At 41.6% G+C, this 14,566-nt stretch overlaps 1 protein-coding gene across 6 annotated transcripts in view; it reads left to right on the forward strand.

Moving 5' to 3' along the window:
- LAMA2 (laminin subunit alpha 2) overlaps nt 1–14,566 on the forward strand; it is a 1,447,346-nt gene that overhangs the window by 810,307 nt on the left and 622,473 nt on the right. For all 6 annotated transcript variants that reach the window (XM_073676060.1, XM_073676058.1, XM_073676059.1 and 3 more), the window contains one exon: nt 1,499–1,635. In XM_073676060.1, the coding sequence (XP_073532161.1) occupies nt 1,499–1,635 (137 nt within the window). The remainder of the gene's footprint in view (nt 1–1,498; nt 1,636–14,566) is intronic.

Consider the following 14,566-nt stretch of genomic DNA (forward strand, 5'->3'; position numbering starts at 1 on the left):
TACAGAAACCTTTGGTTGCAATTACAGAAGTCAGACATTTTCTGTAGTTCTTGACCAAGTTTGCACACACTGCAGCAGGGATTTTGGCCCACTCCTCCATACAGATCTTCTCCAGATATTTTAGGTTTTGTGGCTGTCGCAGGGCAACATTGCGTTTCAGCTCCCTTTAAATATTTTTTATTGGGTTCAGGTCTGGAGACTGGCTAGGCAACTCTAGGACCTTGAAATGCTTCTTACCGAGCCACTGCTTAGTTGGCATGGCTGTGTGTTTCCGGTCATTGTCATGCTGGAAGAACCAGCCATGACCCATCTTTAATGCTCTTACTAAGGAAAGGAGATTGTTGGCCAAAATCTTGCAATACATAACCTCATCCTCCCTTCAATATGGTTCAGTCATCCTGTCCCCTTTGCAGAAAATTACCCCCAAAGTATGAGGTATCTCCCACCATGCTTCATGGTTGGAAAGGTGTTCTTAAGGTTGTACTCATCCTTCCTCTTCCTCCAAACACGGCAAGTGAAGTAGATACCAAAAAGTTCTATTTTTGACTCCTGGGTCTGGACATGTGCTGGCGTGAACAGGGGGACCTTGCTTGCCCTGCAGGATTTTAATAAATGGCAGCATAGCGTGTTACTAATGGTAATGTTTGAGACTGTGGTCCCAACTCTCTTCAGGTTATTGACCAGGTCCTCGCATGGATTTCTGGTCTGATTCCTGACCTTTCTCAGAATCATCCTTACCCCACGAGGTGAGATCTTGCATGGAGCCCCAGACCAAGAAAAATTGACAGTCATCTTGTGTTTCTTCAATTTTCTAATAATTGCACCAACAGTGCAACAGTTGTTGCCTTCACCACAAGTTGCTTGGCTATTGTCCTGTAGCCCATCCCAGCCTTGTGCAGGTCTACAATTTTGTCCCTGGTTTCTTTAGACAGCTTTTTGGTCTTGGCCATGGTGAAGAGGTTGGAGTGTGATTGATTATGTGGACAGATGTCTTTTCTCCAGGTAATGAGTTCAAACAGGTGAAATTAATACAGGTAATGAGTGCAGCGTAGGAGGGCTTCTTAAAGAAAAACTGAAAGGTCAGTGAGAGCCAGAATTCTTGCTGGTTGTTAGTTGATCAAATACTTATTTCATGCAATAAAATGCAATTTAATTATTTAAAAATCATACAATGTGATTTTCTGTTTTTTATTCTTAGATTCTGTCTCTCACAGTTGAAGTGTACCTACGATAAAAATTACAGACCTCTCCATTCTTTGTAGGTGGGAGAACTTGCAAATCGGCAGTGTATCAAATACTTATTTTCCCCACTGTACATTTATTTTCCCCCTACGTATATATATATATATACTGTATATATATATATATATATATATCGCTGTATATATACATATATATGTATGTATTATATATATGTATATGTTACATACAATATTTTTTTTTAACAACTATGAATTAGCTTTGCTATTCTGTGATATGTTTTTTTTCTTTTATAAAGCTTGTGATTGCCCTCATGTTGGGAATAATTGCGATGAAGAAACTGGTCAGTGTGTATGTCCTCCCAACACTATTGGAGAGCGGTGTGACAAGTGTGCACCAAACCACTGGGGATACAGCATTATTTCTGGATGCAAGGTTAGCCAATCAATATTTTCTCAGTGGTGTAAATAACAGGTAGCCAATGCTCTTATAGGTTCAAAAAACATCAAGGTGTGATAGTCAATGGCTCTGCTGATTATTCTCCTTTCCACTGGGAGATTGACATTGGATATGGTACCTTTCACATAATTTAATGTTATTCATTTTGGAACTCTACTGATAGCATTACTGTTACTGCACAATCTGCTTACGTTACATAGAAAAAGCATAACTTTTGCTAGTTAAATATTTATTGTAATAAAACAACTATAGTTTTATAAGCCTTTGAATCTATAATCTTACAGTATTACTGACTGGGCTGCTTCTCAAATTTTTCAATTTCACACAGTTCATGATGAGTGGTCACATTCAACCTAAGGAGATTAATAGGACCATATAACTGTCACAGGACACAATACTTCTGTTCTAGAATAATTGATGTACAGCATTACAAATCACTATAATCAGGATGACAATAGCCTGTTCAGAAGTTACAAAGTTAGAAGTCAAATTAATTCTTTTGTCAAATGTGTCAGTATCATTTGAGGCAATGAAGTTGGTACTGAAGGCACTGTTTCCAGAACTGGGGTCAAAAAGTTGGCATAAGAGTCGCTTAGTCTACATGTGAAACAAATTATAAAATGGGTAACTTACACGACCCTTTTAGATTAGCTTAATGTTGGGTGCATGCCATGGCAATTCAAAAAGCATTGCACATTTGTTTGTGCTTGTACCATTTAAGGCAGATCACAGAACTAAGTACCATCCAAGTATGGTGATGTGTCTCATTAAGCAGTAACTATGGATGCACACTGCAGATTTGATGCAGATTTTTCATTTGAATTTGCGTGTGGAAAATTAATATAATTTACATATTGCAGATTTTTTTCTGCACATAAATTGACTTGCTGTCTGGATTTTAGAATCCAAGTATGTCAATACTTTGTGCTGAATTCATTTAGATATTCACTCTTGCAATGCATAGGGTGAAATTCTCAATATAATTTGAAGCAAAATCTACAAGTAGTGTATACAGATTTTGATTAAGGAACACAGTTGAAATGATGTGGAAGCACTGCAGAAACATTGTGGACATACAGGGGAAAATCTGTATCAAATCCATAACGTGCGTATACAGTACCTTAGATGGAATATGGTCATTTCATTCAGCTGATTGTAGATGTTTCAGGAGTCAGATATTTATTGGATGAAAATTGAGGTCTCAGAAAACTATTTTAATAGAATGATCTGCTTTAAAAACCCAAAATGAAGTTTTTTTTCTGCTTATACCAATCATTAGTATTTACTGTATGTGTGATAATTGTGTAGTTTAGATAAGCTAATCTTTTAACATTTAAAATTTGCTAGGTTCACCAAATTTTTCCAGGAAATTTGATTTGCATTGAGTCAATTTACAGTGAAGCATCAGTCCTCAATAAACTCCAATTGCCCTGAAAAAAAATTATGATACTAGTTTCTTACCCACCATGCAGAAAATCCACAGGTAAAAAAATGCATATGCACTATTAGTGCGGTTCCGATGTGCAAACGCTCCAAAAATGCATGTAATCTGCACATGACTATAAGAATAAAGTCTTGTAAAAATTAAATATACCAGGAAGTAACAAAGCAACTGTCATGAGTGACAGTTCAGCTGTCCAATGCTGGCAGGGGTGTGGTGAGCTGTCTGGAATGGTGATTGACAGCTCAGCTGTCCAATCTGAGGCTGAGGCATGCTTGTGTCAGTGTTGTCAGTAACAGTCCAGTCAGTCCAATCAGGGCCCTGGCATGCTGGGTTTCCTATAGGTGTCTCCTGTCTTGGGTAATTGCTTGGGGGTTCAGGTGTGGGCCTTGTGTTTCTGTGCTCTGTTTCTGATCTATTGCTGCTTTATCTCGGAACCTTGGATCTTGCCTCTCACCATCGGTTTGCATAGCCTCTTTGTCTTGATCCGCTATCTTTCTGGACTTCTGACCTTGGACCATGACCTGACTACGCATTTGTCTTTCCCCTTAGTTTATGATGAGCTCTCTTGGCATTTGACCCAAGACCTCTTGACTACCCTTCCTTATGGCTTGACCATGAGTATTGACTATCGTCACAGCAACTTTATGTAATATACAGTTGTGCTCAAACGTTTACATACCCCGGCAGAATTTTTGCTTTCTTGACCTTGTTTGGGAGAATATGAATGATAATAAAAGAACTTTTTCTCCACTCATGGTTATTGGTTGGGTGAAGCCATTTATTGTCAAACTATTGTGTTTTCTCTTTTTAAACCTTAATGACAACCAAAAACATCTAAATAACCCTGATCAAAAGTTCACATACCCCAGTTCATAATACCGTGTATTGCCCCCTGTGACATCAATGACAGCTTGAAGTCTTTTGTGGTAGTTGTGGATGAGATTCTTTATTTTCTCAGATGGTAAAGCTGGGCATTCTTTTTGGCAAAAAGCCTCTTGTTCCTGTAAACTCCAGGGCTGTCTAGCATGAACTGCATGCTTGAGATCTCCCCACAGTGGCTCAATGATAATGAGGTCAGGAGACTAAGATGGCCTCTCCAGAACCTTCACTTTGTTCTGCTGAAGCCAATGAGAGGTCGACTTGGCCTTGTGTTTTGGATCTCTGTCATGTTGGAATGTCCAAGTACATGCCATGCGCAGCTTCCAGGCTGATGAGTGCAAATTTTCCTCCAGTATTTAATGATAACGTGCTGCATTTATCTTTCCTTCAACTTTTACTAAGTTTTCTGTGACTTTGTAGCTCACACATCCCCAAAACATCAGTGATCCACCTCCGTGCTTTACTGTAGGAATGGTGTTCCTTTCATCATAGGCCTTGTTGACCTCTCTCCAAATTTAACATTTATGTTGTGGCCAAAAAATTAAATTTTGGTCTCATCGCTCCAAATTACATTGTTCCAGAAGTTTTGAGGCTTGTCTCTGTGCGGTTTGGCATATTATAGGCGAGATACTTTGTGGCATTTGCGCAGTAATGGCTTTCTTCTGGCGACTCGACCATGCAGCCCATTTTTCTTCAAGTGCCTCCTTATTGTGCATCTTGAAAGAGCCACACCGCTAATTTCCAGAGAGTCCTGAAGTTCAGCTGATGTTATTTGTGGGTTTTTCTTTGCATCCCGAACAATTTTCCTGCCATTTGTGGCCGAAATTTTTGTTGGTCTACCTGACTGTGGTTTGGTTTTTACAAAGCCCCTGAATTTCCATTTGTTAATCACAGTTTGAATGCTTCTGACTGGCATTATCAATTCCTTGGAAATCTTTTTTTATCCCTTTCCCGTGTTATACAGTTCAACTACCTTTTCCTGTAGATCCGTCGACAATTCTTTTGCTTTCCCCATGACTCACAATCCAGAAACGTCAGTGGCTGGATGAAAGATGGAAGAATGTGTCTGGATCCCATAAACTCACTCAGCTTTTATGCACACACACTGATTACAAGCAAACAGGTGAAAGGTGAGTTACCTTTAGTAGCCATTCAAACCTATTTGTGTCAAATTCTGAGCATGTTATCAGGCCAAAATCACCAGGGTATGTGAACTTTTGATCAGGGTAATTTGGATGTTTTTGGTTGTCATTAAGATTTAATAAAAAGAAAACAGTAGTTTGACAATAAATGGCTTCATTCAAGCACTAACCATGAGTGGAGAAAAAGTTTTTTTGTTGTCATTTATAGTCTCTGAAACAAGGCCAGGAAAGCAAAAATTCTGCTGGGGTATGTAAACTTTTGAGCACAACTGTATGACTGGCCAAAAATAAACTAAAACTTCTGCGTCAAAAATGTGATAAAACCAACTGTAAAAAAATGCAATAAAAAGCAAATATCTTAAATTACCTTATGGCTTCGTTTCCGTGATGACTTTCTCGTGGATTTTTGATGATGCAGGTGTTCTGCAGCATTTCTGCACCTATTAAGTAAATTTGGTTTTTGACACAGAATTTTTTGTCTTTTGTTGGTGTGTCATGTCCTCAACAAAGCTACTTTGCTTTTGATACTTCTTGGCTTTTGGCTTTGACAAAATTTTATTGATATAATCATGTGCAGATTACATGCATTTTTCTTGAGTTTCCTCCATGAAAACACTAAAAAAGCATGTGCATTTTTTACCTGCAGATCTTCCGCATCTAATGCAAGTCTATGGGAAAAATCTGCACAAAAAACTCAGCATACCCACAAGAGAAATTGACATTTTATACTACCTAAAAAAAGCACAGTGGGCATTCCTGGAGCAGTAAGAAACTCAAATTTTGACACAGCAAAAATACGCAGTGTCAAAAACTCACCAAAAACTCATTGTGGGCAATAGCCTATAGGTTCAGAAATGCTACAGAAAATCTACAACATCAAATGCTCACAAAATACTCATGATGGTAACGTAGCTAGTCAACTAGCTATATTTTGGTTTCCAGATAGGGAGGTGGTATTTGATCATATGAATTTTCCTCCTGAGAAATGCTTCAGATTGTAGCATCATTCAGCACAGTGCAGCTTGTTAACACATATCAATTAGCTGATTCCACCCATAGTTAGAATTACAATGGTCTCTGTAGGATTTGTTATGACATTACAAAATTATGCCCTCATAGAGATGTAAATAGCTTACCAAATCCCAACTGCTGAGCTCGATTTTGTTCTTCATCTGCTATTGCTACACAGGATTTCTATTTTGCCAGTACAAGTGAGCACATGGCATATGTTTTATGCTAAATCGATAAAAATTATATACGACATCAACGCTATTATAAAGCGGAATTGCAATAATAAAAAGACACCTTGATATTTAAAAAATAAGATGCGTCTTCTGCATGGTGGGAAAGACTTGGTGTTTTCAAGGGGTAAACAAATTAAACAATTATGGTAGTTTATTCCAAGAGCTCATTTTAATTATGTATAAGATCTGCCTTTTAATATTCCTCTGTACTCTCAAACATTATGCAGAATTTTGTTTTCAATTTACAAAATATCATATCTGTATGACAGTAATATCCCAGAGAAGCACTTCCTTTAAATTACTAATGATGTATAGGCTGCGGCTCATAGTTTGTGATGTTTGCAAGTCATTTTTCTACATGGTTGTTACCGGAACATGAAGGCTGGTAATAACTCATAAAGTTACTTTCTTAAAGCAGGAGCTTCAGCAGTTCTTGATGTACAACTTGCCAGGTCTTCATATTTTTACTGTATTATTCTTTTTTTTTTTTTTTACATATTTATGAGTTTATAGAAATCAAAATGTCTAGTTATATCCATTTATCTTAAACCTGGTAATATATTGTATTGTTTTTCTCTATTATATTAGCATAGCTTTAAATCTTCTATTTGATATACCTGTCTATTGTATTTTTTAAAAGTTTTTTCTTCTCCCAGAAAAAAAAAGAAAAATGCGAAACTGCAGGATTTTCTGCATACTAAAATAAACAGTATTGGAGAAATTCTACAGAAAATACTGGAGGGTTCTTGCCTTTGAAAAAAGGACAGGTTTATTGATCTTTGTGTCCTCCAGTAGAAACGACAGTAGGGCTCCAAATGCAGCAAGTTGTCTGAGGCGGCGCTCACAAATATCAAACAATATTGCTGTTAAAGTATACCTGCACCAAAATCGGCTTTGGGGCAAGTGCATACAACTGTATTTTCTGTCCGAGTGCGATCCCACAAAACATCAGATCACATTCAGACCAGTCTACGGGGTTTTGCACATGTCTGTTTTTTCCTTCAAAAAATCGCTGCATGCCCGAGCTTGATCTGATATATTTGGACCTCACTCAGCCATGCAAATCAGTGAGTCAGTGAAAACCATCAGACTGCACTCTGATGACATCTGAGTGCAGTCCTATTTCCACACACTGACAGAATGGAGAAGATGTGTCACACTATGCTGATACTGTGCTCAAACTTTGATCAAAGTGAAATTTGCGTAATCGATACGATTCTCTTGATGAGAGAGTTTGTCTGCACCTGCCCTTAAAATGATACATTTTTTGTGAATTCTGGTGCAGTTTAGCTATGGATTGCTTACACAACTATAAAAGATGATGTTAATATCTAAGGCATTTCCACAATAGAAAGGGCATGATGCAAATTTTCATATCTATAATCAAACTAACTTTGAAAGCTGTTAAAACCCTAGGTCTTTTAGACTATATTTTATTTTGACCACTTTTTCAGGAGGTTTTGGGAGCTGAATCCACCTAAAAAAGACATCATGAGTATGTACCTAAAGATGCATAAGCCTCTCCTGCAAAGAAGTAATCCTCTCCTGCTGTTTTTAAAATATTGTAAAGCTGATTTAAGCATTTTTATGCTTTGCTGTCTATGAACTTATCAGAGCTCAGATTTTACTCTTTAACCCCTTAAGCCCCGCGGGTGGTTTGCACGTTAATGACCGGGCCAATTTTTACAATTCTGACCACTGTCACTTTATGAGGTAATTACTCTGGAACGCTTCAACGGATCCCCCTGATTCTGAGAATGTTTTTTCGTGACATATTGTACTTCATGATTGTGGAAAAATTTCTTCGATATCACTTGCGTTTATTTGTGAAAAAAACGGAAATTTGGTGAAAATTTTGAAAATTTTGCAATTTTCAAAATTTGAATTTTTAAGCCCTGAAATCAGAGCGATATGTCACACAAAAGAGTTAATAAATAACATTTCCCACATGTCTACTTTACATCAGCACAATTTTGGAACCAAAATTTTTTTTTGTTAGGGAGCTATAAGGGTTAAAAGTTGACCAGCGATTTCTCATTTTTCCAACAAAATTTACAAAACCATTTTTTCAGGGACCACATCACATTTGAAGTCACTTTGAGAGGTCTTTATGACAGAAAATACCCAAAAGTGACACCATTATAAAAACTGCACCCCTCAAGGTGCTCAAAACCACATTCAAGAACTGTATTAACCCTTCAGGTGCTTCATAGGAATTTTTTGAATGTGGAAGAAAAAAATGAACATTTAACTTTTTTCACAAAAATGTTACTTTAGACCCAATTTTTTTTATTTTCACAGGGGTAACAAGAAAAAATGGACCGCAAAATTTGTTGTGCAATTTCCCCTGGGCAAGCAGATACCCAATATTTGGGGAAAAAACACTGTTTGGGCGCACTGTAGGGCTCGGAAGAGAAGGAGCGCCATTTGACTTTTTGATTGTAAAATTTGCTTGAATAATTAGCGGACACCATGTTGCGTTTAGAGAGCCCCTGTGTGCCCAAACATTGGAGCTCCCCCACAAGTGACCCCATTTTGGAAACTAGACCCCGAAAGGCACCTATCTAGATGCATAGTGAGCAGTTGCAACCCCCAGGTGCTTCACAAATTGATTCGTAAAAATGAAAAAGTGAAAAAAAAAACACTTTTTCATTGTTACGAATCAATTTGTGAAGCACCTGGGGGTTCCAACTGCTCACTATGCATCTAGATAGGTGCCTTGGGGGGTCTAGTTTCCAAAATGGGGTCACTTGTGAGGGAGCTCCAATGTTTGGGCACACAGGGACTCTCTAAATGCAACATGGTATCCGCTAACAAATTGAATGGAAAATCGGCTCAAATTGTTAGCGGACACCACATTGCGTTTGGAGAGCCCCTCTGTGCCCAAACTTTGGAGCTCCCCCACAAGTGACCCCATTTTGGAAACTAGACCCCCCAAGGCACCTTTCTAGATGCATAGTGAGCACTTGGAACCCCCAGGTGCTTCACAAATTGATTCGTAAAAATGAAAAAGTGAAAAAAAAAACACTTTTTCATTGTTACGAATCAATTTGTGAAGCACCTGGGGTTCCAAGTGCTCACTATTCATCTAGATAGGTGCCTTGGGGGGTCTAGTTTCCAAAATGGGGTCACTTGTGGGGGAGCTCCAATGTTTGGGCACACAGGGACTCTCCAAATGCAACATGATATCCGCTAACAATTTGAGCCGACAATTTGTTAGCGGATATCATGGTGCATTTGGAGAGTCCCTGTGTGCCCAAACATTGGAGCTCCCCCACAAGTGACCCCATTTTGGAAACTAGACCCCCCAAGGCACCTATCTAGATTCATAGTGAGCACTTGGAACCCCAGGTGCTTCACAAATTGATTCATAAAAATGAAAAAGTGTTTTTTTTTTCACTTTTTCATTTTTACGAATCAATTTGTGAAGCACCTGGGGATTCCAAGTGCTCACTATTAGTGTTGAGCCACCCCCATAGTGTTCGAGTTCGGTTCGGTTCGTCGAACACCCGTGTGTTCGCCGAACTGTTCGTCGAACTGTTCGTCGAACACCTTCGAACACCGTTAAAACCAATGGCAGGCAAACAAAAACACATAGAAACACATAGAAAACACCTTCAAAGGTGTCCAAAAGCTGACAAACTGCTCAGAAGACATAACTAACACATGGAAAAGTGACAAGTACATATAGTCATGCGAAAATAAAAGAGGTGGAGGAGTAAAAGGAGGGGGAGACACAGATATAGGCATGTCATACCCTTCTAAAATCCAAAAAGTGAGAAGCCGACACGGCCAGTCCGCTCCTGCCCGTGCCACCTCCGTGTCGCCGGGTTTGTGCCAGAGCCGCGGTGAACCCTGACGGCCAGCCCCCCTCTCCCAATACTGGTGCCTGTCCGCTGGTGGGTCGAGCGAGCCCCCCTGTGGTGGAGGCAGCTCTAAGCTTTTTAATTTAAATTGTCTCTCTAATTTGAATGAATACACTTTAAATCCATTTACAAGGATCTATTGGAGGGCAAGTCTCATGCCAGCAGCCGCGGTAATTCCAGCTCCAGTAGCGTCCACTAAAGCTGCTGCAGTTAAAAAGCTTTTATAAGGATCGAGCTCGGCTGTCCACCGCAAGGCATCCTACTGTCAGTCCCAGCCCCTATGCCTTGGGGTGCCTCCTGATGCTCTTCACTAAGTATCCCATGGTCCCGAAGCATTTCCTTTGAAAAAATTAAGTGTCTAAACTACAGGTGGTGTAGCTTGCTTAACAGCCGGGATAATCCGCTGACTAGCAGGCACTGCTACTAGGCACAAAGTATTTCCTGGGCTAGATGCAGTTAAAAATTTGTAATTAGATACTCTCGTTGGATGCTGAGAAAGCATTCCATAGAGTCTCCTGGCACGCCATATATGATTCTCTTAAAAAGCTTGGGGTAGGGGTCTAGGGGACCCTTTTATAGCCAAAATCACGGCCCTGTATCGCAATACGTCACCTAGGCTGAAGATAAATGGAACTGTAGCACCCTGAGGACTCGGTTGCTACAGAGGTATTGCACCTCACCCAGAGGTGTGATATCTCACTCTCAGGTAAGGATGGAGTGTGGATCAGGACCCGACACCTGCATGCATTACACCACATTGCCGTGGGGCAGGATGACCAATATGCCCCTGAGATGGGCACGACAGTCCCTGTCCCTGGCTGGAGTGGGGGGAGGGAACACTGAGGAAGGGGAACCCTGTAGTGCAGGAGCAGGGAGGAAGCAGTTCCTGGGTGCATTGAGAAGGGAGTATAAAAGGTGGGCACCATCTTAGTTCAGTGCAGAGAAGTCTGAGCAGAAGTGGCAGGGAGCAGGGGCTCTGCATGAGCTCTGCTCCGGAGGCGGGCCTAGTAACAGAGGCCCAGGCCTGGAAGAGGGAGAAGGAAGGAAGAGGAGCGGAGAAGGCTCCAGGAATGAGGAATGAAGGGATCCCAGGGGTGCGGACGGGCGAGTTGCCACCGCACGCCCGAATCCACCTGCATGGAGGGGTCAGGCCAAAGGGGGAGACCGGTCCCCGAATTAGTGGAGGCAGGAAACGACCCTCAGCTAGAAACCGGAGGCTCTGACATTTTATGTGGCGCAGCCCCTCGCTACACCCGCTAAGAAGGCACCACATAGGGTCAGGGAAACTGGCGCCAAGTTTACCAAGAGGAGGCCTGAGGCAGCCGGACAGAAGTGTTGGTAAGAAAGGCCAGACAAAGGACACACAAAGGGGGTCCTGTGAAGTGCTCCAAAGTTATCTGGGAGTTGTCTGAGCCCCTCACCTGGTGAGCACAGTACGACGTGGGCAGCCGTTACCTGCAGACGTGGTCTGGATAATAAGAACTGTGAGTAAAGGCCCTGGACTGCATCACTGACTCCGTGTCGTTACTGCTGCTGCCCTGCACCATCACCCCCATCCTCCGCATACACTGCCCTGAGGCTATACTCCTCCCTTGGGGAGTTATGCTACGCTCTGCTGCACCCACAACACCAGCCTCAGCGGTCTGCCCTGTAGCGGCGGTTCACTCTGACCGCAATCCACGGGTGGCGTAGTCGGACATTTAAACATCAAAACCACATAAATAGTTCCGCCACTGGTTTGACCGCCCTGAGCCACGGAACCGGGTCGCCGCCACGAAGACTACAACCACCAGCATCCACCAAAAAGGGTCCGGCTCCGGGTGTCCCAAGGCCCAGGGGGTGCGTCAGAACATTTTCATCACCTTTCACAATCACCAATGGGACAAGGCAGGGATGTCCTCTGTCCCTCTCTTATACATCCTAGTGACGGAGCACCTGCTCTCATCAATTCGCCATAACCCCAATATTAGGTGGATTGAGGTGGGAGGCACCGAGTACAAGTGCTCTCTGTTTGCTGATGATGTCCTAGTATATATCACTCAATCACATATATCCATCCCTGCTGTTATGGCTGAAATAGATCACTTTGTTACATGGTAAAATTTTAAAATCAATGCAGCGAAGTCTGAGGCCCTCGATGTCTCCCTCCCCAAATCCATATAGGATTCCATCCAGTCCAACTTTCCCTTTGCCTGGCCCTCACAGGGTATCAAATACTTAGGAATTCCTATTCATAGAGACCTCTCCCATCTATGTTATCTTAATTTTGGGCCCTTTATTGAACAATTCCATACAGACCACGGTTGGCAAGTTAGAACTGTAAGATTCACTACGTGAACCACTGGTGTTTTGTGGAAAAGCACATGTACACTGCGTTCCAAATTATTATGCAAAAAGTGTTTAGGAGTGATAAGGGAAGAATTTGTTTGTTTGTCAGTTAAACTCATTGATGGTGATGTGTGTCAGGGCTCTTTATATCACTGTAAGCAATTGCAGACACCTGTGCTAATTAGTTTGGCAGGTGTGTCCAATGAAAGGCAAGACTACTTAAGAAGGCTCTCTCACATTATTAAGCAGCCTACATTTTCTGCCAAAATGGGAAAGAAAAAGGATGTGTCGGCTGCTGAGAAGCAACAAATTGTGGAGTGTTTAGGTCAAGGCATGACTACAATCAACATTGTGTGATGATCAGGATGAAGTGTCTTGGCAATCAAGAAGTATGTAGCTGATTCACAGTACACACGTGTGCGTGCTGATAAGGGCAAATTGAGGACTCTTTCCTACAGGCAATTACGTCAGGTTAAAAGAGCAGCAGCAAGAAAGCCTTGTCATAGCAGCAGACAAGTTTTTGAAGCTGCTGGTGCCTCCAACGTCCCCCGAACAACAAGATGCAGGGTCCTTCAGAGGTTTGCAGCTGTGCATACGCCATCCTGTCGACCTCCTCTATCCACTTCACACAAGCAGAAACGGCTCCAGTGGGCCAAACATTACATGAAGACTGATTTCAAAACTGTTTTGTTCACGGATGAGTGCCGTGCAGCGCTCGATGGTCAAGATGGATGGAGTGGAGGATGGCTGGTTGATGGACACCCCACGCAAACACGGCTACAGCGCCAACAAGGAGGAGGTGGAGTAATGTTTTGGGCTGGAATCATGGGGAGAGAGATTGTCGGCCCCTTTAGGATCCCTGAAGGCGCTAAAGATGAACTCCATAATGTATGTGGATTTTCTCAAACAGCACTTCCTGCCATGGTTCAAGAAGAAGAACCGTGTATTTCACAGCAAGATCATTTTTCTGCATGATAATGCACCATCTCATGCTGCACATAAAACATCTGCATCTCTGGCTGATATGAGCATAAAAGGGGACAAACTTATGGTGTGACCCCCATGCTCCCCTGACCTCTACCCCATTCAGAACCTTTGGAGCATCATTAAAAGGAGTGTCTATGATGGCGGGAGGCAGTTCACATCTAAGCAACAGCTCTGGGAGGGTATTCTGTCCTCATGCAAAACAATTGAAGCAGAAACCATCCAAAACCTGACAAATTCAATGGACGAGAGAGTTCAGAAGCTCCTTTCGAACAAGGGGTCCTATGTGAAAATGTAACATCACCTACAATAAAGTTTTGAGTTGAAAACTGTTTGATTTCAGTTTCTAACAACCTGCTAATGCTTATAATTTCAAAAATGACCATTTTTTTGGTCTTTATTAAAATGAAAAGGTTGATCGAAAAGTTTGGGGGATCTAAGAGTGTGGCAACCCAGTAGTCATGATTACTTCGAATTCTGACAATATGAGGGTCATGCTGCAGGTAGTGCAGCAAGAAGGCACTTATGTGTCTTGCGCATCTCGGAGCCCCAAAATTATTTTCCGGGCTAGATGCAGCTAAAAATTATTTTTAATTTTAAATCTGGTGGAGCTTATTATAGATGGCCTAATAGGATCAGTGCTGCACACTGCTACAAAGCCCAAATTATTTTCCAGTCAAGATACAGATAAACATGATTATTAATTTGAAAGCTTAAAACGGTTGGTAGGGTGATTTTAACCAATCATCAAGCTTTTACTCTCCCCATGATGACACAGTGGTAGAAAAGTCATTTCGGATCCATGATTTGTTCATCTTTATGAACGTGAGTCTGTCTACATTATCAGTGGAGAGCCGCGTGCGCTTATCTGTCAGCACACCACCAGCAGCGCTGAACACACGTTCAGACAGAACGCTGGCTGCGGGGCATGACAAGATCTCCAAGGCGTAAGTGGCTAGCTCCGGCCATTTATCCAGATTGGAAGCCCAAAAAGAGCAAGGGTCCAGTGACACAGTCGTG

This window comes from Phyllobates terribilis, unplaced genomic scaffold, assembly GCF_046119375.1.
Source record: "Phyllobates terribilis strain yellow unplaced genomic scaffold, ASM4611937v1 Scaffold_3__8_contigs__length_932513732, whole genome shotgun sequence".
NCBI lineage: Eukaryota > Metazoa > Chordata > Amphibia > Anura > Dendrobatidae > Phyllobates > Phyllobates terribilis.